The sequence below is a fragment of the Eulemur rufifrons genome, chromosome 19 (genome assembly GCF_041146395.1).
Source record: "Eulemur rufifrons isolate Redbay chromosome 19, OSU_ERuf_1, whole genome shotgun sequence".
NCBI classification, from domain to species: Eukaryota; Metazoa; Chordata; class Mammalia; order Primates; family Lemuridae; genus Eulemur; species Eulemur rufifrons.
In genome coordinates this window covers 33,519,120-33,544,679 of record NC_091001.1, presented here as the reverse complement: position 1 = coordinate 33,544,679, position 25,560 = coordinate 33,519,120, and the positions used below count along the sequence as shown (strand labels likewise).

Genomic DNA, 25,560 nt, shown 5'->3' with positions numbered 1-25,560 from the left:
CTGTGAGTTTGTCATATATGGCTTTTGTTATTTTGAGGTATGTTTTTCTATACCTAGTTCTTTTAGGGTTTTTATCATGAAAGGGTGCTGGATTTTATTGAATGCTTTTTCTGCATCTATTGAGATCATCATATGGTCTTTGTTTCTACTTCTGTTTATGTGGTGAATCTCATTTACTGAACCATCCTTGCATCCCTGGGATGAATCCCACTAGATCAAGGGGAATTATCTTTTTCAATGCTATTAGAATTGGTTTACTAGTATTTTCTTGAGGATTTTTGCATCTATGTCATGAAGGATATTGTTCTGCAGTTTTCTTTTTTTGTTGTGTCCCTTCCTGGCTTTGATGTTAAGGTGATACTGGCTTCACAGATTGATTTAGAGAGGATTCCCTCCTTTTCGATGCTATAGAACAGTTTCAGTAGAATAAGTGCCAGTTTTTCTTTGTAGATCTGGTAGAATTTGGCTGTGAATTCATCTGGTCCAGGACTTTATTTTGGTGGGAGATTTTTTTATTACTGTTTCAATCTTGCTGTTCATTATTGATCTGTTCAGGATGTCTGTTTCTTCCTGATTCAAGCTTGGGAGGTTGTGTGTTTCCAAAAATTTATCCATTCTCTCTAGGTTTTCTAGTTTATGTGTGTAAAGGTTTTCATTGGTAGTCATTGCTGATATTTTGTACTTCTGTGGTATCAGTTGTAATGACTCCTTTTTCATTTCTGATTGGGTTTATTTGAGTCCTTTCTCTTCTATTTCTGATTAATGTGGCTAGTGGTCTATAAAATTTGTTTATCTTTTCAAAGAACCAACTTTTTGTTTCATTGAGACTGTGTATTATTTTTTTTTCTTTCCATTTCATGTACTTCTGCTTTGAGCTTTGTTATTTCTTTTGTTCTGTTAGCTTTGGGTTTGGTTTGTTGTTCTTTTTCTAGTTCTTTGAGGTGTGACATTAGGTTGCTAATTTGTGATCTTTCTGTCTCTTTGATGTAAGCATTTAAGGCTGTGAACTTCCCCCTTAGCATTGCTTTTCTTGTACCCCATAGATTTTGGAACTTGTGTCCTCTTTGTCGTTCATTTAAAAAAAAAAAAAAATCTGTGATTTCTGTCTTAATTTTGTCATTGATCTAAGGATCATTCAGCAGAAGTTTGTTCATTTCCATGACTTTGTTTAGATTTGAGAGTTTCTCTTGGAATTTGATTTCTAGTTTTATTCTGTAGTCTGAGAAGATACATGGTATGACTTTGATTTTTCTGAATTTTCTGAGGCTTGTGTTGTGGCCTAACATATGGTCTATCTTCCAAGGTGTCCCATGTGCTGATGAAAAAAAAAATGTATTAATATAGTCTCTAGTTTTTAGGTAGAATGTTCTGTAAATGTCTGTTAGGTCCATTTGTTCTAGAGCTCTGTTTAAGTCCAGTGTTTCTTTGTTGATTTTCTGACTCAATGATCTGTCCATTTCTGTCCTGTGGAGTGTTGAAGTTCCCCACTATTATGATGGTGTTGTTTGTATCTTTGCTTACATTTACTAGAATTTGTTTTATGAATCTGAGAGCTCCTGTGTTAGGTACATATATATTTAGGGTTGTTATATCTTATTGCTGAATTACTCCCTTTATCATTATATAATGGCTATCTTTGTCTTTTTTAACTATTGTTGATTTAAAGTCTATTTTGTCTGATTTGAGAACAGCTACTCCTGCTTATTTTTGGTTTTTATTTGCATGAAATATTTTTTTCCATCCCTTTACCTTTAGTCTATGAGAGTCCTTGAGAGTTAGATAGGTTTCTTGCAGACAGCATATATTTGGGTTGTATTGTTTCGTCCATTCAGCCAATCTATTACCTTTTAAGTGGAGCAGTAGGACTGTTTATGTTCCATGTTAGTATTGATATGTGAGATACTGCTTTGTCCATCATGTTGAATGATACCTTGTTGTTTTGTTCTCCCCTTGTGCTACTGTTTTAAAAGAGCTGTAAGCTTTAACTTTTGGATATTTTTACACTGGTGGGTATCAATTGTTCTGTTCCATGTATGGAGCACTTTTAAGCATTTCCTGTAAGGCAGGTCTAGTGGTAACAAATTTCTTTAGTGTTTGCTTGTCTGGGAAAGACTTTAATTCTCCTTCATTTATGAAACTTTGTGTTGTAGGATACAAAATTCTTGACTGACAGTTATTCTGTTTAAGAAGATGAAAAATGGGACCTCAACCTATTCTGAATTGTAAGGTCTCCTCTGAGAGGTCTGATGTAAGGTTGATGGGTTTTCCTTTCTAAGTTAGTTGTTGCTTTCATCTCACAACTTGTAGGATTTTCTCCTTCACTTTGACTTTGGCCAGACTGATAACTGTATGCTTGCCGATGTCCTATTTGCTATGAATCTTCCAGGTGTTCCATAACCATCTTGTATCTGGATGTCTAAATCTCTAGCAATACCAGGGAAATTTTCTTCAATTATTCCCTCAAGTAGGTTTGCCATGCTTTTTGCTGTTTCTTCTCCTCCCTCCTTCTCCTTTCTTCTATGATTGTTATATGAGCTCATTTTATATAGTCCCATATTTCTCTGAGTGATTGTTCATTCTTCTTTATTCTTTTTTCTATATTTTTGACAGACTGGATTAATTCAAAAGCCTTATCTTCAATGCTTTGAAATTCTTTCTTCTGCTTGGTCTAGTCTGTTTTGAAAGTTTCTGTTGTATTTTGAAATTACCTAAATGACTCTTTCTTTTCTTTAAGTTTTGTTATATCTTTTCTTATGTTATCTATCTCTTTAGAGAATTTTTCATTCTTGTCCCGAATTTTTTTTTTTTTGTTTATTTCTTTGTGTTGGTTTTCAACTGTCTCATCAATCCCATTGATCTTACTTGTGATCTGTATTCTGAATTCTGTATCTGACATTTCATTTTGACAGTTTCCTTTTGCTTGAAGTTCATTGCCAGAGACCTGTTGTGATCTTTTGAGGGTGTCAAAACAGCTTGTTTTTACATGTTGCCAGAGTTTTTCTGCTGGTTCCTTCTCATCTGAATCCTATTCTCTCAGCTGAAGACAGATAAGTTGGCAGTGCACCTGTTCCCCTCTGCTGGGAACTCTCCTCCTTAGTGAAAAGCAGGAGCGATCTATGGATGGTTCACTTGTGTCATACTGCAGAAGACTGACCCAGCAGGAGCCCTTGCTTCTTGGTGACGCTGGGTTCCCTTTCTTCTTCTTCATGCCAGGTGGTAGGAGGTGGGCTCCTGGCCCTGGTGGGAGCAGTGGTGCTGCAGCTGTCGTGGTGATCATCATACACAAGGGGGCTCATGGTCGTGCAGGAGCCAGCTGGCAAGGACCTCGTCAGTGTGAATCCTGAGCCGAACCGCGGGCCAGCCTGCGAACGTGTGTGTGTGTGTGTGTGTGTGTGTGTGTGTTCTGACAGGGCTGTCTTCACTCTCAATATTCCCATTAATGTTGGCTGTAAATATCTCCCCAAATAAAAACACAAACCTCCTAACTGATCTGTACCATTGTCATGGGTGACTTTTTCTAAGAATGGTCCCTCAGTCTCTCTGAAATGTCCTTAATTTGGAGCTCACCTTTTTGCTGCCAGACCCAGCGAGGTCCTCGTCTCTCTCCTTCCAGGGTAACGAATGCAAGTGGCTTAGAAGTCGGTTTCACATCCTAAGAGGGTGAATCAAGTTTTCAGTTATGAATTAATTCTTTGCAGAGTGTTGTTTTGGAAAAGGTTTATATTTTAGGACATGATGGTTTTATTCTAAAGTTGTATTGGCTAATTTGAAAAGAGGTTTGAAGAGCCACATCGCTTACATGGCACAAGAATGACATCACTTTTTGGAGCACCCTCATCTGCAGGAATCTAAAATGCTTTACACCTTCTACACATAAATGACTCCATCCAGCCCAAAGTCACCAGATGTCCCTAAGGCAAAAATGTAGCCTTCCCTAAATCCCACTTCTCCTAACAGTTTAGAATGGAACATAAACCCTCCCACCCTCTAGCAAAATAGCACTAACATCAGGGATTGGGCTTTAAAACTTGGGAAGAGAGCCTTGACAAAGTCTGGGAAAAGTGAAAAAAAAAAAAAAAAAGAAAAATAAATTTGCTTTTGAAGCCTCCTTAATCTTGCTGAAACATGAAACTCTGCCGAAGGCAGCTCTTGGCCGTAGACAGCTTGTATCTTAACAGCTGCATCATGTAGTAGCAGCTTAGAGGTGGCCTCATGCCCCTGGGCTTGAGGGGAAAATTGTGTGTTCGTCCTTTGTCCCATTTCTCATCATATTGCAATTGTTGTCGTGGCTGCTGGGCTCACTGGTGGTGACCTTGTGCATAAAGGGATGTGCCTTACTCCGCCCTCTAGCCTGGAGCCTGGGGTCTGGCATGTTGCAGGAGTTCCACAAATGAGTGTGCAAATGTGGGGAAGGAAGAAACAACCAGAATAAAAGAGTCAAAGAATCAAAAAGCCAGAACCCAACAGGTAGAACCTTTTAATTAGGAAAAGGGAAGAAGGAACTTGAAATATAATTAGCTATAAAAGTAAAACCTGGGCACCTTCTGGTTGTAGTGTGATATGGTAAGCAACTTCATCACAAATTAAGTCTGTAAACTAAAATATAGGGTACACTCTGGTTAAATACATTATTTACAGTAAGGTAATGCCATGAAATCCTACCTTTTCTGAGTTCAAGACTGTCCAGGTTACAGGTACTGTTCCAAGATGAGAGTACATTAATGATAATCCTCAAAGGTGATGTGAAAGTCAATGTCTTGCCTTGAAAAATGCTTACAAGCTAAAGAAACTGTAAATACACCTGAGACCCCCCCAAATGACTCAGGGTACAGGATAAGCTGTGAATGAGAAGATCCTAAAACATGGTGGCTCAAATAAGATCAAGTGTCCTTTCTCCCTTCATGGTCCAGGGCTCTGTTCTACAAGGTCATCCGAGGACCTGGGTCCCGTCCCCTCTTGTTCTGAGCATAATCTTGGTGTGGAAAATCTGCCCCCACCCCCGTCTACCATGCAGCCCATGGGAAGGTAGCATTTCCTGATAAATGTCATTATAAAACATGGTTCTGAATTTGCATGAATCATTTTCAGAAATTCGGACACATAGCCAGGGCTGCCTGCAAGCCAGGCTAGAAAAGGAAGGCTTTAGCTGGGGAAGCTTGACCCCACTGGAAACTCAGAATATTCTCACAGACAAAAAAGGAGAGAGTGGGTGTTGAAGGACCGTTAGCTGTTTGCCACATTCATAGACCCTGCAGTGCTTGGTTTGTTTCCCATTAAGGGTCTCCCGCTCCGTGGCCTGGCAGTGAGCATGTTCATTTCCCTAGCACTCGTCACGTGCTGTGCGAGGTGGGCCAGGAGACACGGAAGAACAGGCCCCAGTGCATCTCTGACTCCACGTCCCTGCTCCTCATCATCCGGCACTCACCAGGCTCCCCCCACTTCCCCAGGCCCAGCCACTCTTAGCAATAGGATCTTTGGCTGCATGGACCCTGAGCCTCATATCTTGGGAAAAATAGTGGGCGGGGAAGTTCTTCCAGATGAAGGCTCCGAGCCCAGGCCCCAGTCCCAGGGGATGGGTTTGCTGGTCTATGTGCTCATTCTTTTGGTGGATATTTTGAGCATATGACCTCTGTCAGGTCAATGGTTGGGGATGCAACAGTGAACAAGACAGGCCGACGGTCTGTCTTGCTGGGCTGGCGGTGGAAGGGAGCCCTCCCTTGGTGACGGGTAGTTGGAGCCACGGCAAGTGCTGCTTCTGGGAAGAATGAGTCCCTAGGGTCTGAACACAAGGGTTTCTTTTGTATTTTTAACTTTTTTTTTTTTTTTGAGACAGGGTCTTGCTGTGTTGCCCAGGCTGGTCTCAAACTCCTTGGTTCAAGTGATCCTCTTGCCTCGGCCTCCCAAAGTGCTGGGATTATAGGCATGAACCATCGTGCCTGGCAGAAGGGGTTCTTGTTCCATGCCCTTCGCTCCAGCTTGCTGGGGGGTCTGGAGGAGCAGCACTGGGCCAGGTTGTGCCCCCTCCCCATGCCACAGGCGCCTCCCCTCACGGGCAGGGGGAGCAGGAAGCATGCCCTGGAGCCCCCTCGGGGCCGTCACAGCGGCACCTTCATCAAAGCCGCTGCCGTGTGTTTGATCCCCATAAAAGCTGGAGATGGTGCCGCTGTGCACGTGTGAGCACCCCGTCTCCGCGGGTAGCACATTAAGCCCGGAGGAAGACGTGTGTGCCGCATCTGAGTAATGAGCCGTGAAATTGACATTATAAGTTTTAATTATTATTAATGCCTTGCAGGGGTGGCTGGTATTAATTGTCCCATAGGCATCCCAGATGTATTTCCACTTTTTCCGTTCATTTCTCTTCCTTAATGTCTTGAGCCCGTATAATGGCAGCTTAGTGGCAATGTTTGAATAAAATTCCTCCAGAGGGGAGCACAGCGTGGCGTGAGAGACGCTGTCGCACACAGAGCAGGTTTGTGGGCAGGAAGGAGACCGGCTCCTGGGACTCGTGGGCAAGAGGCCACCGTCCCGAGGTTGGCAGAAGCCTCTTCCCCCTCAGAGCGTCCGCGGCCCTAGGCGCTGCCGTGGACGGGTCAGTTGATCCCATAAAGGGCTGTGAAGGTGGACGGCCACAAAGATGCTGCGTGTCTGCATTCTGAGCATTTCCTGATGAGAACCGGTTTCTGGGTGCTTCTGCCCCTCTGAATAAACCGCCTCTCAGCACCTTTTCTGACTTTTATGTGTTTGCCCTCGGAAATGTGTCCTGCATCTTAAAAAGGTTCCTTACCCATCAGCCTAGCTCTGTCAGATGCTGCGCCTGGCATTGGGACGGTGCTCTGACCCCGCTCCGCACCATCCTCCCTGCTGCTCTGTCCTCCTCGCCCAGTGTGGCCACCAGACAGGCCCCCTGGAGCCTGCGGGCGGCGGGGGCGGAGTGGGGGGGGGCCTCAGTGGGTGTGGTCTCGGGGCTGCCCCGGTTTCTGCATCTGCAGAGGAGTGCGGCTGCTCCTGCCCTGGTTTCCACGCGGAGTGCAACGGGCGCCCTTCTCCAGGTGTGCACGAGGCGTGCTGGCTCCTAGGGGTGCCCTGCCAAACCCTTCCTTTCTGACTCTACCCACTCCCCGTCCCCACCCAGGCCGGCTCAGGAGCAACCCAAGAGCCTCGGAATGAACAGCACATGCACAGCACCCTCCTGGGTCCCGGACTGTCAGGTGGACACAGCACAGTCCCGTCTGGGGCGGGCGAGGCAGCGGGTAGTGCTGGACTTAGGAGAGCACAGCGTGGGCAGGGCCACATGGTCGTGAGCAGCCCTGCAGGTGGCCTCCGGGTCAGCCAGGCTGGGGAAGGCTGGTGGTGGGAGGCCAGATGGAAACCCAGTGTCCCTATCACGTGGGGGAGTTTGGGGACGCGCGTGTGCTCCCGCAGCGTGAGCGGCCACAGAAGGAAGCAGGGCCGTGAAGACAGAGGTGCACATCTGGCCTTCCTTGCTGACCATTGTTATTGACAGTAGCAAAAGTCACCAACCAGCCACAGAGACTCTTTGGCACTTAGAATACTACTGTTTTTGAGCTTCACCCTCGTAATTTGGGAATGGAAGGAAATGGAGTCATTCTGTGACAAAGTGAAGCCACCTTTGTGCATCTTCTGAAGGCCAGTTTTTCTTAATTTAACAGTAAGTTCTTTTCTTACTATCCCTTTAAAACTTCTTACCTTGATGAATATCTAAGTGTCTCCATGGGTGAAAATACTCGATCGTGAAAATACTTGTTCTATTTGACTTTTAAAGTACTGGTAGACTAAGTTCAGATAGAACAAGAAAGCTTACTCTGTCTTTTTGTAAATTTAACCTAGTGGGTGGGGCAAGGGTTTCTCAGCCTGCTGACATTCTGGGCCGGGTCATTCTTTGCTGTTGGGGACTGTCTGGGCATTGCAGGGTGCTCGGCATCTGCTCATGAGGTGCAGAAGTTCCCTACCTCCCAGCTGGGACAATCAAAATGTCTTCAGACAAAATCGCCCCTGACTGGGCACCCCTGGGCCTGGGGCTGAGTGGCCCCCTCGTGGCAGTGGATCCTGCTGGTGGCCCACAGCCAGCCTCTTCAGCCCTGCCTGGTCACAGTGCCTGCATTACAAAGTACCCTTTCGCCTCCGCACTCTAAAATCGGGGCCTATTACACTCTATTGTGCTTACTCTACAGAGCTATCCAGAATGAGTATCATTGGAAGCAAACTGATTTTTTCCTTTCAGAGCTCTGCGATGAACAATCCTCTGGTGTTACTATTTAATTGGGTAGTGGTGGCTGTTTGTCAATTTGCCAGCAGGTTCTCTCTTAACTGCTGTCGTTTGACGTTGCTGAAACATAAATGTAGAATGATTGAGTTGCCAACACGCTATTAAGTCTTCTACAAAGAGTTTTCCGATGTACTACTGCTTCGGGCTTTTGTGCCTCTATTGATTGATTCAAATACTAAAGAACTCCTTGGCACGGGCAGCCCTGGTGAGAAAATGCGGCTTCTGGTAGGAAAATCGTTGGGTATTGACACTGGGACAATGCGAGGCTTTCTTTGCTTTTCCTCGGTCACAGAAGTGACCTTTGGCAGAGCTCACTCAGCTGAGCAGGTGTTGGCCACTCATAAAGAAAAGGAAGGAGACCGTGTGGCCAGCCTGTTGTTATGAAACAGGGCCAGGTGAGCAGCCCAGGGAGTGGACAGTAACATCAGTCTGGTTCAGGATTGTTCGACAGACTCCTTAGTGCTTACAAGCAGAACAGCGCCAAGAACTGTTTGGGTTTCAGAGCTAGTCGCTGTTTGAGACCAAAGATGGGTTGGCTAAGCTTTGACAGGATGACAGGAACATCCCTGATGTTAGGAGGATACAGTTTTATGCCCTTGAAATTGTACTTCTGGACCAGACTGCTGCATGCAACAGAACCCTGTGTGTCGTGGTTGGGGGACGGGGGTTCCTGTGACAGCCGGGACCACCTGTTAGAACTTCTGGTGCCTGGCAGTGACCGCTGCATTCCATGGCCGGGTTGTCTCTCATCTGGACATCGTGAGCCTGCGCCGCTGGCTGGATGTCCACCGGGTGTGAGGGCACAGCACGGTCCGTGGATGTGGGTCTTTTGCTCAGCTTGAAACCCCTGCAGGGGCAGGGAACTGCGGCCTTCTAGGGCCTTAAGTGCAGCCTTTTGACTGAATCCACATTTTACAGAACAAATCCTTTTATTAAAAGGGGTGCAGCGGAGAAAGATGAAGCTTTTCTTGCCTCCTTTGGTGCTGAGAAAAGAGCAATCCTGAAATCAGAAGGCCGCGGGTTCCCCGCCGCAGGGTGTGTTCTGAGTTGCTGGGGGAGGGGGGTTCAGTAAATGAGGTAAAGAAAATTGTGTTGAATGATTGTTGGAAATCTGGCAGCTTTTGAGACTAAAGTCCCTGAGAAATGGAAAATGATTCCGCTCAAAGTAGAGTGTAAAAAACGTTCCGGAGCCCAGACCGCCTGTGATCTGATTCTACCTGCTACGCGTAGGTGTGGGGCTTGGGCAGGTTCCCTTCTCTCTGTGTCAGTGAGTGAAGGTGACCTGGCACCTACCTCAGAGTCCTTTTCAGCACAGAACACGCTGGTCTGTGTGGGAGGCCCCGGGCAGTGCTTGGCCCCCATGTGTGCTATTTAGGGGGAATTACTACGGTGGGGACCCTGCTGTCTCGGTGGGGCCACGGAGTTTGCTTCCTCCTGTGAAAGGCCGTCTATTCCTTTAACATGTTTTCCACTCTCAGGGCATCTGTACACCCCCAGGACACAGAAGCCCCTGGGAACAGCCAGGCCGCGCGGTCCACCCCGGCGTGCTGGACGGCCGAGTAACCTTGCATTGTCTTCTGCTTCCAGAACCTTCCCCAGCTTCCCTACGGCAAAGCCCTCTACAGCTACGAGGGGACAGAACCTGGCGACCTCAAGTTCAACAAGGGCGACGTCATCATCCTGCGGCGCAAGGTGGATGAGAACTGGTACCACGGGGAGCTGCGGGGCTCGCGGGGCTTCCTCCCGGCCAGCTACATCCAGTGCGTCCGGCCCTTGCCGCCGGCCCCGCCCCAGGGCAAAGCACTTTATGATTTCGAGATGAAGGACAAAGACCAGGACAAGGACTGTCTGACCTTCACCAAGGTGAGGTGAGCCCCAGGGTCAGCCACTGGCCTACATGGCCTTCGCGCCACCCAGCTGTTCCCAGCCAAGCGCTTGCAGCCTGGTGGCAGCTTCCTCCCTGAGCCCCGGGTGCACGATCCCGCCTTGCTCTCTGTGCCTCCATAAACGGGGCAGTGGTCGTTTTTGTGGAATGACATGAGGTGGCACAAGCTGGCAGGGGATCTCCAGGTAACGTGAGCCACCGTCAGCATTGCAGCAGGACCCTTAGTTAACCTGGGTCCTGCGTTGTGGTTCTAAGTGCTGACTCAGGTGAGAGGGGCTCAAGAGGGGAGACTGCACAAAGACCCCGTTCAGCGTGCAGGGAAGGGGCAGCTGGGCCCACATCAGTACGTCACAGCCCCATCCTCCAGGGCACCAGAACAGGATGGTCCAGGCACGTGGGAGGCTGTGGAGAGCCCGGGTCAGACAACGTGGTAGCAAACTAAATAGTGCCGACCGGGAGCCGTCCAGGGGAGCCCAGCGACCCGCATGGGGCAGGGTTGCTGGCTGTCCTGCTGTTCCCATTGAGTAATTATCTGTGCCAAGTGCTGACGGACACATTGGCCCCTTGTCTTTGCGGCTGTCCAGGGTTCCAATGGACGTAGTTGGAGCCTGGTTTTCTCCACGGGGGAACCAAAGCTCAGAGAGGTTTCATAACTTACCCGACTGCTGCTGTGTCCTGCTCCTTCCTCCTTCCCTCCCTGCACCCCCCAAGTAACAGAGCCGAGTCCTGACTCAGATCTCTGATGTTAACGTTCACTTTCTTCTCACTTCCCCACGGGAAATTCTTCCCTCAGGTGGGGTCCTCACATTCCTTAGATGCTGAGAAGTCCTTGTGGTTTCCTCGCATTCGGTCTCTCTGTCTCTGTCTCTCTGTCTCTGTCTGTCTCTGCCTCTGTCTCTCACACACGCACGCACAGTTGTGAATAACAGAACTGGAATTCTGACTCAAATCTCTGCCTTTACACTCTGAGAGGCCACTGTTGCTCCCCCAGCCCCTGTCTGCTCGGTGAGGAACGTGGCCATGGCACCGTGCTCTCTGGAGGGCTGCAGGAGTGCCGTGCACACCACTTTTGAGCAAAATTGGCATGTCCTGTGCACAGCTGCTATTTATGTCTTGTTCTATTGTTCAGCCTGACAGTGAATAATCTATTTTTCATTCAGGGCTTTAACTCTTCCTTCCTTCTTTCCATCAAGGTGTTCTGATGCTAATTCCCATTGTCATTGAGCTGGTGCAGCTTCCAGGGAAGCCAGCACAGGGCTTCTGTGTCCCTCTCCCTGTCAGCCTGGGGGCGACAGTGTCAGGCAGACAGAACCCCTGCCTGGCTTCTCTGCCCAGCAGACTCTGGGGAATCTCACTGAGAGAGGACATTTCTGGGGACCATGGTGCTCTTTGCTGTCACTCATGACCAAGGGCAGGGACGCTGACCTCTTGGGGTCCAGCTGGGACCTTGCTAAGGAGACAGACCCCTAATGGCTCCAGGTCCCTCCAGGCTCAGACGGCTCCAGCTACAGAGCGCAGGCCTTCCGCACAGGGCCTCAGAGGAGGATGAGGCTCTGCAGCCAGGGGAACATGCTGTGAATGACAGTTGCGGGGCCCTGGAGTCTGCAGACAGGGCCAGCTTCTCCAGGCAGAAGCAAAGGCCTGCCTTTCCTAACACCACCATGCACCCTGCTCCACTCCACAGGCCTCTGTCTGGGACGCTCGACTCCAGGATGAAGGCCAGGGCCCACCAGACAGGAGGACAAAGGGGCATTTACCTATTTATTTCACAAAAATGTACCGGGCCCCGACTCTGTGCGGGGAACCGTGCTGTGTCTGCAGGACAGATGGACTCGCTGGAGTGTGCAGGAGACAGGTCAGTGGCCAGCGAGCTGTGCTGGGCCACCCAGGAGACAGACACTAATAGGCATTTAGTGAGGGCTCCGGAATAGTCACCGATAGAATTTCATATTCCATATTTTATAAGAAACCTGGAGGTGGGTGTGGTCACGCGGACTCCCCGGAAGGTGACCTTTGGGTTGAGATTGAGGGGCAGAGGCGCCAGCCACAGGCAGGCCCCGGCATCTCCTGTTACAGGATGTAGTGGCTGTTCCCACGGGGAGGTCACAGGAGTGGAAGTGTCATATCACAGATTGTTCAAGGACTTTCTTGTCTTGAATCCTGTAGGTTAATGTGGACAGTCAGAAGCCCCTGAGTGTGATTCCTAAAGGGGACCATGCTGTGACACCCCCACCATGCTCCATGTCACCTTCCCACCATGCCCATGTTGTCCCTCTGACCTTCACAGAGCGGGGCTGGGCAGGGGACGCTATCCCTGCTAATAGTCCAGTCCTGCTGCGTTTCTCACTTCTAAACGCCTCCGAATAAAGGCTCTAAGGGACATGGGCAACTCCTCATGACTCTCTCTGCTCAATTTCTACTTCCTGTTGCTGGCACTTGCCTGCCGTTTCCCTCCCACGGTGCGTGTGACCAGCTTACTTCCCCACGAGGCTGAGTTGCACGAGGCTGGCTCTGACACCTCCCTGTGTGTCACTCCTCAAGGGACCAGCAGTGCCGGTGCTGTGGCGTGGGTGCTGGTTCCCCTCCAGGGAGTGGTCTTGTTGTTCAGATATGTTCCATTCGGAGTCAGCAAGTAAAGAAGGGGTCTCTAAAAACCACGGGTGGTGCCAACCTCCCTTACAAACCATCACTGTGGTGAGATTGATGGAATTTTAAAAAGCATGAAGTAGATGATGAAAGCAAGATTGTTACCTTCAGTGTTGGCTTTTGAACCGTCCTGTTAAAACAGCATTAACTAAAGTCATTCTGAAAACCAAAGTCTTTGTCTTGTTTAAGAAGAGAATGAATAATTACTTTTTATAAAGCAGCTTTAAAAAAAAGGTTATTTTATAACTTCTTAGTAGTCTCAGTGCAAAAAGCTGGACATGTACAAATAGAGTGACCAGAGGCCAGAAGAGGGAGCCCCAGGGGGCCTGGTTTTGGGGGGTCCTGCAGTGAGGGCCCCACAGCTAGCTGTGTGACTTTAGGAAGACACTTATCTTGCTGCACCAGGAGCGCCAGGACACCAGTGTCGAGGCATCGAGGCTCGGGGCGTCGAGGACCACATGATGTAAGTGAAGAGCTGAGCTTAGGGCTTGGCACGCAGGAGGGCATGTGAGTTCTGTTCTCGTGGCTTACTCCGTGTTCTCATTCCATTCAACTACAAGATTCAGCAAATGTTTCTTGAGCCCCTACTATGCCATGTCCAGATCGTGAGGACATTGTCATCACCTTGCTAAGTAGCTGTGTTTGCTGTGAAGGGGCCCGGGCAGCCCTTAATACTCAGGAATCCTCAAAGGCCACTGGATCACTTTCACACCCAACCCCAGCAGGGCGCCGAGGCTCACCATGTCACCCTAATCCCTACTGGTATGTCACATGGAGGAGCCACAGGGCATGGTGGGTGCAGCCACTGATCTGTCCTAATCCTCATCTCAGCCCCTGCCCACTCCCAGCGCTCCCGGGCCAAAGGCACGCTTTGAGTTGGCAAACCCTTTAAAAACACCTCCACAATTTGCCCGACCTAGTCAGACTTTAAGACCTTTCCACGTGAACTTCTTTTGCTGCTGAAGGTTTAATCATCATTTCTCAAAAGCATGGGAATTATTTTCTTTGTGAATTAACTGAGCATGAATTCCAAACTATGCCTTCTGATCCTAGGTACAGACTTAGAGGGATAAAAATCAAATACAGACAGAGTTTGGGCTTTAGAGTCAAGTAGATGCAGATTCAAATCATGATGCTTTTCTTTAATAATGTACGGTGACTTTGCAACATTTACTTACTCTTTGAGTCTCTTTTTAGACTATAAAGCGGAGTTGATATTAGGATTACATGAGCAAAGGCATTCAAAGAACCAAACTCACAATAAGCATTTCAATAAATATTTGCCGTCTGCCCTCTCCTTTTCTTCCTGTTTCAGGAAAAGTTGCAGTCCCATCAGACAGCACACGTGCATGTCACTTTCAATGTTAGGCCAGAATACTCGCAGGAAAACAAGCATCCTTGTAAGGCACGCACTGCGTGGAGAGCTGAGAGTGTCCAGGACTAGTCTGCTGTGCTGTCACTCTCCTGGCAGCTAAATCGGGGACAGGATTACCCAGGGGGAATGGTGTCCAGCTCCTGTGTGGAGGCCACAGTCCCCTCCCCAGGGCCAGCCACCAGGCAAGCCTCCTGATCTGCAGTGTCATCTCTGCTGCTCCCTGAGTGGGAATGGGGACACTTTCGGGGCTGAGAAGACTGGGGAAAGCTTCCACTTCATGTCCTTTCTGTGTCGTAGCCATGAACCAAAGTGGAATAAGCCCACGGAGAGGCGGCGGCCCCCAGTCAGTGTTTCCCTTCCTGAGCACCTGCCTGGGCTGCGTCTCCCGGGGTTATCAGAGAAAGCCAGAAGGCCCAGGTCCCCTGTCATGGGCTCTTGCGTCGCACATTCCTCCTCCTGCGGCTTCTGTGCTGGGCAGCGCCCTTGCCCAGCCCCTTCTTCTGACATCAAGGCGGAACTCTCAGAAACCGCAGGCTGTAGTTTTGATTTGCAGGCAGAGCATGGGCTCTACCTGAAGATTTGCCAGGAAATATTTTCAGAACCTACGCAGAATACGAGCTCTTCTCTCCTGGCCCCTGGTCACTGCAGAGACCCGACCTGTTTTTACCTGGGTGCTTGACCAACCTCTCAAACCTGTGCCGGACAGTGAAGGGCGCCTGGGGGATTTGGAGGCTGAGCGCTCTGCCGAGGGCAGCAGGCCTTGTTCCTGGGAGCATTCGTGTCTTGTCGCCCAGGCTCCGTGGTCTGCTCCCTCACTCCTCAGACATTTGTCAACGCTGGGTTGTGTTCCCAGTGCCAGGCTCGGTGCCAGGGATAGTGAGGTGGGCACAACAGAGTCAGAGTCCTGCCCTCAGGTGCTCACGACCCACAGGCAGATGGGCAGGGTGCAGGATTGTCACCTGCCTGAGTCTGTGTGCAGGCAAGGTGTCCCAGCTCTGAGAGGGTGCACCCTCCGACCTCTGACCTCTGTCCTTCCACCTGTGGCCCATTCTGTGACTGCAGATTCCCCTCAGCCCTGAGACCCCCCGAGAGGTCTGCCTCTGCCTGTCTTCGAGCAGTTCTGGGCCCCTGGCAGCCTCTGGAGCAGATGGGTAAGGACCTCAGCAGGCCAGCCGCACAGAGGACGTGGGTCTGGTCTGCTTTGCGGGGGGCTGATGGCAGCTAACCCTTCTCTAGGAGCCTCACCGCAAGTGGCAGGTGGCTATCAGAGGCACAATTTTGTGTTATTTTTACAACAAAAGGCTTGAGGGAGTTTCTGAGATTTTCCCTCTTTAATTTTCCCTTCTGAGTGGTCCAGCCCTCTGTCAGTGACCAGCCTGCGTGCTGCCAACGGGCACTGTGTGTGTTCAGCTGGCCCAGCTGGCAGCCCACACCCCGCAGGCCCCAATGCCGAGGTCAGGCAGCAGGGCCAGGGCCTTCTCTGGGCTCTGGTTCATCACAGCTGCTTGGGAGCCATTGACTACAGGTCAGAGAGGACAGTGGAGGAGCTCAGGTGGCCTCGAGGAGCACAGGGCTGTAGACTACCCATGGCCCTTCAGGGACCACTTTTATATGTGATACTGCACACAGCTTGTTTAGGAGAGGGAAATACCAGGCGCTGGGATGTTGGTTTATCCAGAGCTCCTGAGGGAACTCTCCAGGGTTTGCAGTGATCGTGGCATTTCAGGCTGAGCCCTCAAACACTTGATATGTGAGCTGTGACATTTGCCTAGATATACCCTTAAAGTGGTGTCAAAGGACTGCATGCTCTGCCAGCTACCTCCAGGGGCACCCGGGAGGGACAGGGAGGTTGGGTGTCAGGGCTGGAACCCGCAGCCTCTGTTTGTCACAGAGGCCTGTCTGTTTTCATGACTTTCCTTTTCCCCAGGTGGAAAGGAATGCACAAACTCGGGAAGACTCAGGTAAATGAGTTAAAAATGCAGTTGAAAGGTCACTTATAGATGGTGAGCCCTACCATGTCACCTGAATCCTTTGCAAATGTATCAACCGCTATGCCTTGTGAAACATAACCACACAACAAAGCAATATTGTTTTTTAATAACCATTTTATGTTCATAGCCCAGACTTACAATCATTTAGGACCACCCTGAGACCACCTGAATACAAAGGAGAGCCACTGCCATATGGCAATGGCATTTGGTGTATTTGCAAAACTTGGAAATATCAGGGAACAGGGAAAACAGCATATGGAAGTCTACTGGCCCACAGTGAGTAGTGAGCGCTTGACATAAAACCTGTACATGAAATTGAGTTTTGATCTGAAAGTGAAATAATGTCATGGAAACAAGTTCCATTCATAAAATCCTTGAATGCTGCCATATTGGCCCAGAAACTTGACTATCAGCAAAGCCTGCGGTGTCTGGTTTGGCTCAGTTTACTCACCTGTGTCAAACAGGGGTTGATAAACTAAAACTCAATGGGCCAAATCCTGCCTGACACCTATTCTTGTAAATAAAGTTTTACTGGTACACAGCCATGCTCATTCATTTACATATTGTCTATAGCTATTGTCATGCTCCAGTGGAGAGTTGAGTAGTTGGCCTGCAAATCCTGAAATAGTTACTCTCTGGCCCTTTCTAGAAAAGATTTGCTGGCCTGTGACATAGAGCACAGTACTACGGGGACCAGTGGCACAGATGTTGTCCCTGCATAGTCCCCTCAGCATGGCTTTGTTCTGCAGCCAGTGGGAGCCCCATATTCAACATATGCACCTGCTAGGAGAGAGAGAGCAGAGAGCCCAGGGGACGTCCTTCTCTATGAAGCAGCAACTTCAAATTGCTGTCCAACTCATGCAGATCAGCCTTGCCATCTTCCTATACAAAGCCTGTGTAGTGTTTTGAGGAGGGGACATTTCTCCAAATAGCAAAGAGTCTATAGAGTACATATTTCCTCTTTCCTTGTCCTTCTGAAAGCAATGGCTCTGGATTTTTGAAACATGATAACAAATCAGAGACCTGATATGATCTAGCCATGAAAAGTTGGCCGTTGTTTTCCTGGTCCTGCTGTGGGGCTAGAGAAGTCATTATTGTTGCCAGAACACACCAGATTTCATGCTGGTAGCCCTGACATGCTAGAAGGGAATATTTTCATTGCTCAGCCCTCAGACGTTCCTCATTGGGGGGGGGGGGTTGTCCCATTGTGGGAGTTTGGGTTAGAGACAGAGCTGGGGGGAAACTTCCTTGATGATCTTTGGCAAAGTTAGTTCCTTACTTTTAGGTATGGAGAGTGCTGGCCCCCTGTACAGATCAGCCTCCATGCTGAAGTGGGTGCCAACCAATAGACAGGTGCATTCTGAATCCTGCCACTGTCCTGAGGACGCAGCCAGCACAGGAACCAGAATTGCTCCCATCAGTATTTAAGCCAGAACAGACACCTGCCACCAGGTGCCACCAAATCACAGCTGGGTCCACACTGGACTTGCATCCTGTAGCCAGACGGAGCTGTGCAGGTTTCACCTGCCCGTTCACTGACCTCAGGGTAGCACAGCAGTTGACATGCTTGGATGTGGGGGCTCGCTTACTGCAGTGTGGCGGGTTTTAATGTACTTCCCTTGATCTGGATGGTGATCATCTCTTTACAAGCGAGCCCCTCCACCCTCTTGGGAGAGAATAGTTCCCCACTCAGCCTAAGGCCCTCCCAGGGCTTAGCCCTTAGGGGGTGCTCGTATGTATTGGTGGCTTGATGAGGAACAGGTTGGCCCCACTTAGCACTGGGAATGATGACCAGTTCCCTGGCCTCCGAGGTGACACCTGTCTCTGGACAGCCCTGTCTCATGGGGGAGCCCTGTCTGCCCCTCAGTGACTGGAGCCCTGAGCACTAATCACAGCCTCCTGGTGACCCCGAGAAGCCTGGCCCTTCAGAGTGGTAATGATGCCAGAGCTTAAGACAGCAGCTGTGGCCCCTCAGTGCTCTCATTTCCAGGCTCGGTGACCTGTCCCCTCCTTCCCGGCAGGGTTTGACTTGGTTCCAGGCTAAGCCTATGATGCTCAGCTTCCTCAGTACGAATATCCCTGTAGAGACGTGTTGGGGCTGAGTGCAGTGTTCAGGGTGTGCTGTGACACGTCCACACTGCACCATTACTTTTTTAAAAAAATCTTTTTGTTATAAGATTTTCTATATAATATCATATATAAGGTGTTATATTACTATATAATATCATATGTAATATACCAAAAAGTGCACTAATCATAACCATGCAGCTTGATGACTGTCACAAACAGAATTCATCCTATAATCACTCCTCAGTCCAGAGTGGCAGGACCCTGTGCCTCTTCCCATCCACCCCGGCCTCCCCATGTCTGCTAACACCATAGGGGAGTTGTGTTTGTTCTTGAATTTCAAATAAAGGGACTCATACATGATATAGCTTTGTGTCATACTTTGTTTTCTTTCAATATTACATTTGTAAGTTATACATGCTGTTGTAGGGCACTGTAGTTTGTTCATTTTCATTGCTCTACGGTGCTATTAGCTTTTTTAAAAATAGACTTTATATTTTTAGAGCAGTTTTAGGCTCACAGCAAGGTTGAGCAGAAGGTATAGAAATTTCCCATATACCCGCCCTGCCTCCACACATGCACAGACCCCCCGTTAGCAACGTCCCCCCCAGAGTAGGGACCTACATTGACACATCATAATCACCCAGAGTCCAGAGTTGACATTAGGGTTCACACTGGTGACACTGTGACATTGGTGTTGCACATTCCATGGGTTTGGACATAGGTGTGATGATATGGACCCACCATTACAGTATCACACAGAGTAGTTTCACTGCCCTAAAATCCCCTGTGCTCTGCCAGTTCTTCCCTCCCTCCTCTCTAAGCTCCAGCAGCCACTAATCTTTGTTTTTCCTTTTCCAGAATGTCTTACAGTTGGAATCATACATACAGTATGTAGCCTTTTCATATTGGCTTTCTTTTCTTTGGAGACAGGGTCTCATTCTGTCACCCAGGCTGGAGTATAGTGGCACAATCACAGCTCACTGCAACCTCTAATTCCCATACTCAAGTGATCCTCCTGGCTCAGTCTCCTGAGTAGCTGGGACTATAGGAATGTACCACTACACTAGCTAATTCTTTCAATTTCTTTTGTAGAGATGGGTTCTCACTATGTTGTTCAAGATGGTCTCAAACTCCCAGATTCAAGTGTTCCTCCCGCCTTGGACTTCCAAAGTGCTGGGATTACAGATGTGAGCCACTGTGTCTGGGCTGGTTTCTTTCACTTAGAATTTAAGTTTCCTCCATGTCTTTTCATAGCTTGATAGCTCTTTTCTTTTTATCACTGAGTTACATTCCATTGTCCGGATGTGCCACAGTTTGTTTATCCATTGACCTCCTGAAGGACATCTTGGTTGCTTCCAAGTTTTGGCAATTACAAATAAAGCTGTTCTAAATGTCCTTGTGCTGGTTTTTGTTTGGAAGTAAGTTTTCAGCTCCTTTGGGTAAATACCAAGGGGTATGATTTCTGGATTGCTTGGTTAAAGTATATTTTGTTTTGTAAGAAACTACCAAACTGTCTTCCAAAGTGGCTGTACTATTTTGCATTCTTCCCAGCCATCAATGACAGTTCCTGTTGCTCCATGTTCTTACCAGCATTTGGTGTTGTCAGTGTCCTGGATTTTGACCATTCTAATTAGTATGCAATGTGACATCTCGTTGCTGAAATTTGCATTTCCCTGATGACCTATGATGTGGAGCCTATTTTCATGTTCTTACTTACCATCTCACCATCTGTATATTGTCTTTGGTGAGATGTCGTCCTTGGTGAAAGTCTTTGGCTCATTTTTTAATCAGAGTGTTTGTTTTCTTATTTTTGAGTTTTAAAAGTTCTTTGTGTATTGTGGGTAACAGTCTTTTATATCATTGTCCTTTGCAAATAGGTTGGTGGGTTTTTACTCTCAACACTTTATTTCACTCCACTCTTGCTTGCATGGTTTTGAAAAGTCAGATGTAATTCTTATATTTGCTCCTTTATAGGTAATATGGTATTTTTCCCCCTCTGCCTTCTTTTGGGAATTTTTCTTTATCTTTTATTTTATGTAGTTTGAAAATGATATGCCTAGGTGAAGTAGTTCTAGGATTTATTCTACTTATTGTTCTCTGAACTTCCTGGATTTGTGGTTTGGTATCTAAGAATAATATGGAGAAATTCTCAGTCATCATTGTTTCAGATATTTTCTTCTCCTTCTGGTATTCCCATTACATGTATGTAATTTCCCTACACTTCTTGCTTTGTAATTGTCCCACAGTTCTTGGATATTCTGTTCCTTTTTTTTTTTCTTTCTGGTGTTTTTCTGTTTGCCTTTCCATTTTGGCGATTTCTATTAAGATATTCCCAAGCTCAGCAATTCTTTCCTCAGCTGTGTCCAGTCTCCTGAGTCCGTCAGAGGCATTCTTCATTTCTGTTACAGTGCTTTTGGTAGCTAGCATTTCTTTTTTGGTTCTTTCTTATAATTTCCATCTCTCTGCTTACATTACCCATCTGTTCTTGCATGCTGTCTACTGTGTACATTGGAGCCTTTAGTTATTAATCATAGTTGTTTTAAATTCCTGGTCTGGTAATTCTAACATCAGTTGCCACATTTGAATCTGGTTCTGATGCTTGCTCTGTCTCTTCCAACTGGTTTGTTGTTGTTGTTTTGCCTTTTAGTATGTGTTATAACTTTTTCTTGATACAAGACTTAATGGACTAGGTAAAAAGAACTATAAATAGGCCTTTAGTGATGTGGTGGTAGGATGGGGGCAGGGGTGCGATGAGCATTCTGTAGTCATATGATCAGACCTTTGGCGAGCCTGTGCCTCTGGACTGTGAACTTCACCAGTGCTTCTCAGTTTTCCCCTTTCTCTCTAGGTGAGACAGGATGGCTACAGTGGGCTGGAGTTAGGTATTTCTCTTCCCCAGGTAGGTTAGGCTCTGATAAAACCCCAACAGGTGAGGTTCTGGTTAACTAGCTTCTCCTGGGGGCAGACATTATTAAGAACAGAATACTTTGGCAGATTTCAAAACGGTTCCTCCCTACCCCTACTACCCACCTCACCCCCACCCCCGCCAGAAGAATGAGGTAGTTTTTCTTTGATATTCACTGTGAGGACCTTGTGGGGCTCCTTGAACTATACAACTCACAAAGGTGTGGGCCTCCCGGTGACTGGGTGCCCCTGGAGTTTTATCTGTCGGACTTGCCCACACTGAGCCTGCCGCATGCATCAGCACTGGTTCCTGTGGGGGTTTCTGCTCTGGGAAGCAGTGACTCTCTGCACACTTCAATGTTCTTAGGATGGAGTTCCTAGACACGGTGTTCTTGGGTCAGAGGATGTGCAGGCCTCCATGGCGCTGATGCTTTATAGGAGTCACCAAACAGCCCGCCCTAAATTTATATCCCACCAAAACGGGGAAGTCCCTGTTCCCTGCACACTGGCCAGCCCTGTGAGAGGCTTCGTGTTCATCTTTGCTGATTTGATAGGAAAAGAACCAAAAAAAAGGAATCTCTTGTTTAAAATTGTATTTCTTTGATTACTAGTCAGCTATAACATTTTAAACTGTGTTTAATGGCAATTCACTTTTCTTCTTTTGTGAGTTCCCTGATTTTGCTCTTGGCCTGTTTTTCTTTTAAGGTATCCGTCTTTTTCCCCCACTGTTTTTTGGAGTCTTTATTCAGTAAAGATATTCAGTCTTTGTCTCTCATACATCCTGCAAGTATTTTTCTACTTTATTTGCCTTTTTGTTTTGTTTCTGCAATTTTTAACATAGAGTATTTGGTTTTGCTGTACCCAAATCTTTGTTATCATACCTTGAAATACCGTCCCCAGTTCAAGATTAAACATCTGGCCGGGTGCGGTGGCTCACGCCTGTAATCCTAGCACTCTGGGAGGCCGAGGTGGGCGGATCGTTTGAGCTCAGGAGTTCGAGACCAGCCTGAGCAAGAGCGAGACCCCATCTCTACTAAAAATAGAAAGAAATTATATGGACAGCTAAAAATATATATAGAAAAAATTAGCCGGGCATGGTGGTGCATGCCTGTAGTCCCAGCTACTCGGGAGGCTGAGACAGGAGGATCGCTTGAGCTCAGGAGTTTGAGGTTGCTGTGAGCTAGGCTAATGCCACAGCACTCACTCTAGCCTGGGCAACAGAGTGAGACTCTGTCTCAAAAAAAAAAAAAAAAAAAAAAAAAAAGATTAAACATCTATTCTTATTTTCTTCTTGGATATTCAAGGTTTTCCCTAATATTTATGACTTTAATCCTTATGGAATTAACTTGGCATATACAGTGGATTAGAGATCTAATTTTTTTTAATGGGTAGCCACTTTTAATCACATTTTCTAACTGATTATTGCTGGTATGTGGGACAGCCAATGATTTTTATGTATTCATTTTAAAATTGGCAGCCTTTCCTAAATTCTTATTTATTCTAATTTTTAGTTGTTACTCTGTTTTTCTAGGTAGAAAATTGTATTTCCTTCTTTCTAATATTTATGCTACTAATTTGATTTGATTTGATTTCTTTGGCTCTAATTTCTAAACCAGTATTAAATAATAATGTAGATATTATGGTATTTTCTTTTTTTTCTTACCAAAATTAATCTGGTATTTTCTTTTTAATTTCTACAAAATTAAATGTCTTGCACGACATTTTGCTATTGCAAAACTCTGACTTGTGGGAAGCCTTTGATTACCTTTCCCTTTGTGTGATCAGTGAGGTCTGAGGGGCCCCTGCGGCTGATCTGAGCTGGGCACTGAGCTTGGGACCCTGCCGGTCGTGACCTTGAGAGGTGAGCGAGTCGCGGAGGTCGGGGGCACCTGTGTGCATCTCCCCCCAGGACAGTACTCCACAGTGGCCCTAATGGTGATCACAAATTCGTGACTTCACAAATCGATTTGTTTGGTGTTTTTTAAAGCCGGGGAATTGGGGGAGAGGACAGGGAAAATGAGGGGTGGGACTGCCTCTGGCCACCCGACACCCTGCCCTGTTCTCCTGAGAGGGGCAGGTTTGGAAGAGACCTTGGAGGAACTTCCCAGTACAGAGCCTGCGCTGCCTGTTCTCTGTGTGTTCTCGGAAAAACTTGCCCAGCTCTGCTAGACGTTACCTCGCGTCAGATGAACACCCCAAATGGGGCGGTCCCTTGGCTCACAGTGAAGCAGCTTCTCGTATAATTTCATGAGGTTCACCAGCCTAAAGTATGTGTCCCTCTGAGCCTAAGGGCAGCCTGCAATTCGAATATTGTTGATTCACACTACAGTGTCGAAGGCTCTTGGAAAGGCAGGTGGTACGTTCGGCTCCAACAGGGGCTGCTCCAGTGGGTTGCTCTCGGCCATCAACTCCTCAGCTCCTTAGAGTCACACTCAGGCCAGCTGGTTCCCCAGATTCCCGAGGACAGATGACAGGGAGGTTTTGATCTAGGGGAAGGTTAGGCAGACAGGCCTTGAGGGAGCTCTGAAATGCACCCTGGCTGCTGAAGGAAGGGCTGTTCTGGGAGAGGGAATGGCTGCTAGCCAGAGACCCCTTGGTGTGGCTGTCCCTGTGGCAGGACAGTCCTTTCCCGCTTGACACTTGCTGCAGCCGTGTTGTTTCTCTTTCCCCAGGATTCCTCTCTGGTCACTTCCTCCTATTAACCCCCGTCTCTTACCAGTCCTTTCTCTGCCCCACCCCTCCTGCCCACGTCCCTGCCGGGCGTCTCCGTGGTTCCCAGCACCTGTGAGTGTCCCAGGCCTTTCCTTCCGCACCGCCTGCCTGTCTGCCAGCCGCAGCGTCCTCCTTGCTCCGTGCCGCTTCCTTCCTCCTCCCATCTGTTTCCACTTTGTGCATTTCCACTTGGTATTGTTCAATATGCCAAAGAATTTAAGAGGGTTATTCAAAGCTTTATGTAGCCACGACTCTAAATAAATGTAGTTGGACTGGGTTATTTTTTTGTTCTTTGATGTAGCCAGAACCTTAAAACATTTTATACTTAGCTAAATTTATTTTTATTCCAAGTATTTTTATTTCATTGAGTAAGTAATAGGAACTTGAGTTTTAAAACACTAACTCTATTATAAATTGCCGAGCTTTTCCATCTGGGGGTCGCTGCAGCTAGGATTAATAGCGCCAGAGAGAAAGAGAGTGCCCCTGGGTGAGGGTGGAAGGGTGGACGTTTCACGTGTCAGACATACGAATGGACGATGCACCCTCTTAGGACCATTCCCAGAATCTTTCCTCAGCCTCCCCAGCGCTAACCAGTGTCTCGTTTCCTTTGTGTTGTGCATGTCCGTGCGCTTGCACCCACGGCGGCCCTGGAACCCCAGGATGAAATTCTGACCGTGCTGAGAAGAGTGGACGAGAACTGGGCGGAAGGCATGTTGGGGGACAAGATCGGCATCTTCCCGCTCCTGTACGTGGAGGTAAGGCCGAGCAGATGTGCCTCCTTTTTTGTCATTGTTTTTCGCCAGACAGGGGGTGCTCTGGCCTCGGAGCCCCTTTTCTAAGAGAGAAAACAGCGTGGGCGAGACAGCTGCCGCGTGTGGGTTTGATTCAGATCACTGGGGCGGTGCTGTGGGAACTGCTTGGCCAGTTCTGAGTGGTCGGTCCCAGGCTCGGCTGCAGTCATCTTGCTGCGTGGGCAATGACACAGGCCCTGTGCAGACCTCCCCCTTCTCATGGGACACCTGCACCTGGCACCTGTTTTTCCAAGACTCTCCCAAGTTCTGCAGCTCTTGTCCCCAGCCTGAAGCCAGCGTTCCCCTCCCACTGTGAACAGCCTGAGGGAGTGTTGCCGGGTCATCTGCAGGTCCTCCTCGGACTCTGGATTATTGGGCAGTTCAGCTAACCGAGTCACTAAAGCAAAGGTGGCTCAAGGCTACTCTGAGACCTATTAATTTCCTATCTCTTCTCTAGGTCTCTAGTGAGTAAGTCTGGGCAGCTGCTAAACAGGGAGCACCTTAGCACGTGGGCTGTGCGCGTGTGTAGGAGAGTGTGCCCACGGCACGTGTGGCTGCCGTGCGTCAGTGCGAGGCCACACGTGTATGTCATGAGATGACCACATGCTTTCATCCTGTAACCACTGGCGTCATCCCATAAGGACCGTTGCAGATAATGCTTCCCGAGAGCTTGCTCGTGCCAGACGCTTCCGAGTCCCTGCTCATCGTCTCTTCTCAGCAACACTGGCACATGCAAACTGCAAGTGCCCAGCTTTGCAGACGAGTGGTGTCACGGCAAGGTTGTGTGGTGTTCCCAAGGCCCCACAGCAGAGGAGCAGCAGGGCAGGGCTTGAGCTCAGGAGGTTTGGCTGCAGACCTAGCCCTTCGCTCTCCTGCCCCCTCATCATCTCCCACTAACG

The 25,560-nt window shown here is 48.1% G+C and overlaps 1 protein-coding gene across 1 annotated transcript in view; it reads left to right on the top strand.

Moving 5' to 3' along the window:
• Nucleotides 1-25,560, top strand: part of SH3RF3 (SH3 domain containing ring finger 3) — a 305,736-nt gene that overhangs the window by 172,009 nt on the left and 108,167 nt on the right. The window contains exons 2-3 of the mRNA XM_069494498.1: nt 9,875-10,150; nt 24,530-24,625. Of these exons, the coding sequence (XP_069350599.1) occupies nt 9,875-10,150; nt 24,530-24,625 (372 nt within the window). The remainder of the gene's footprint in view (nt 1-9,874; nt 10,151-24,529; nt 24,626-25,560) is intronic.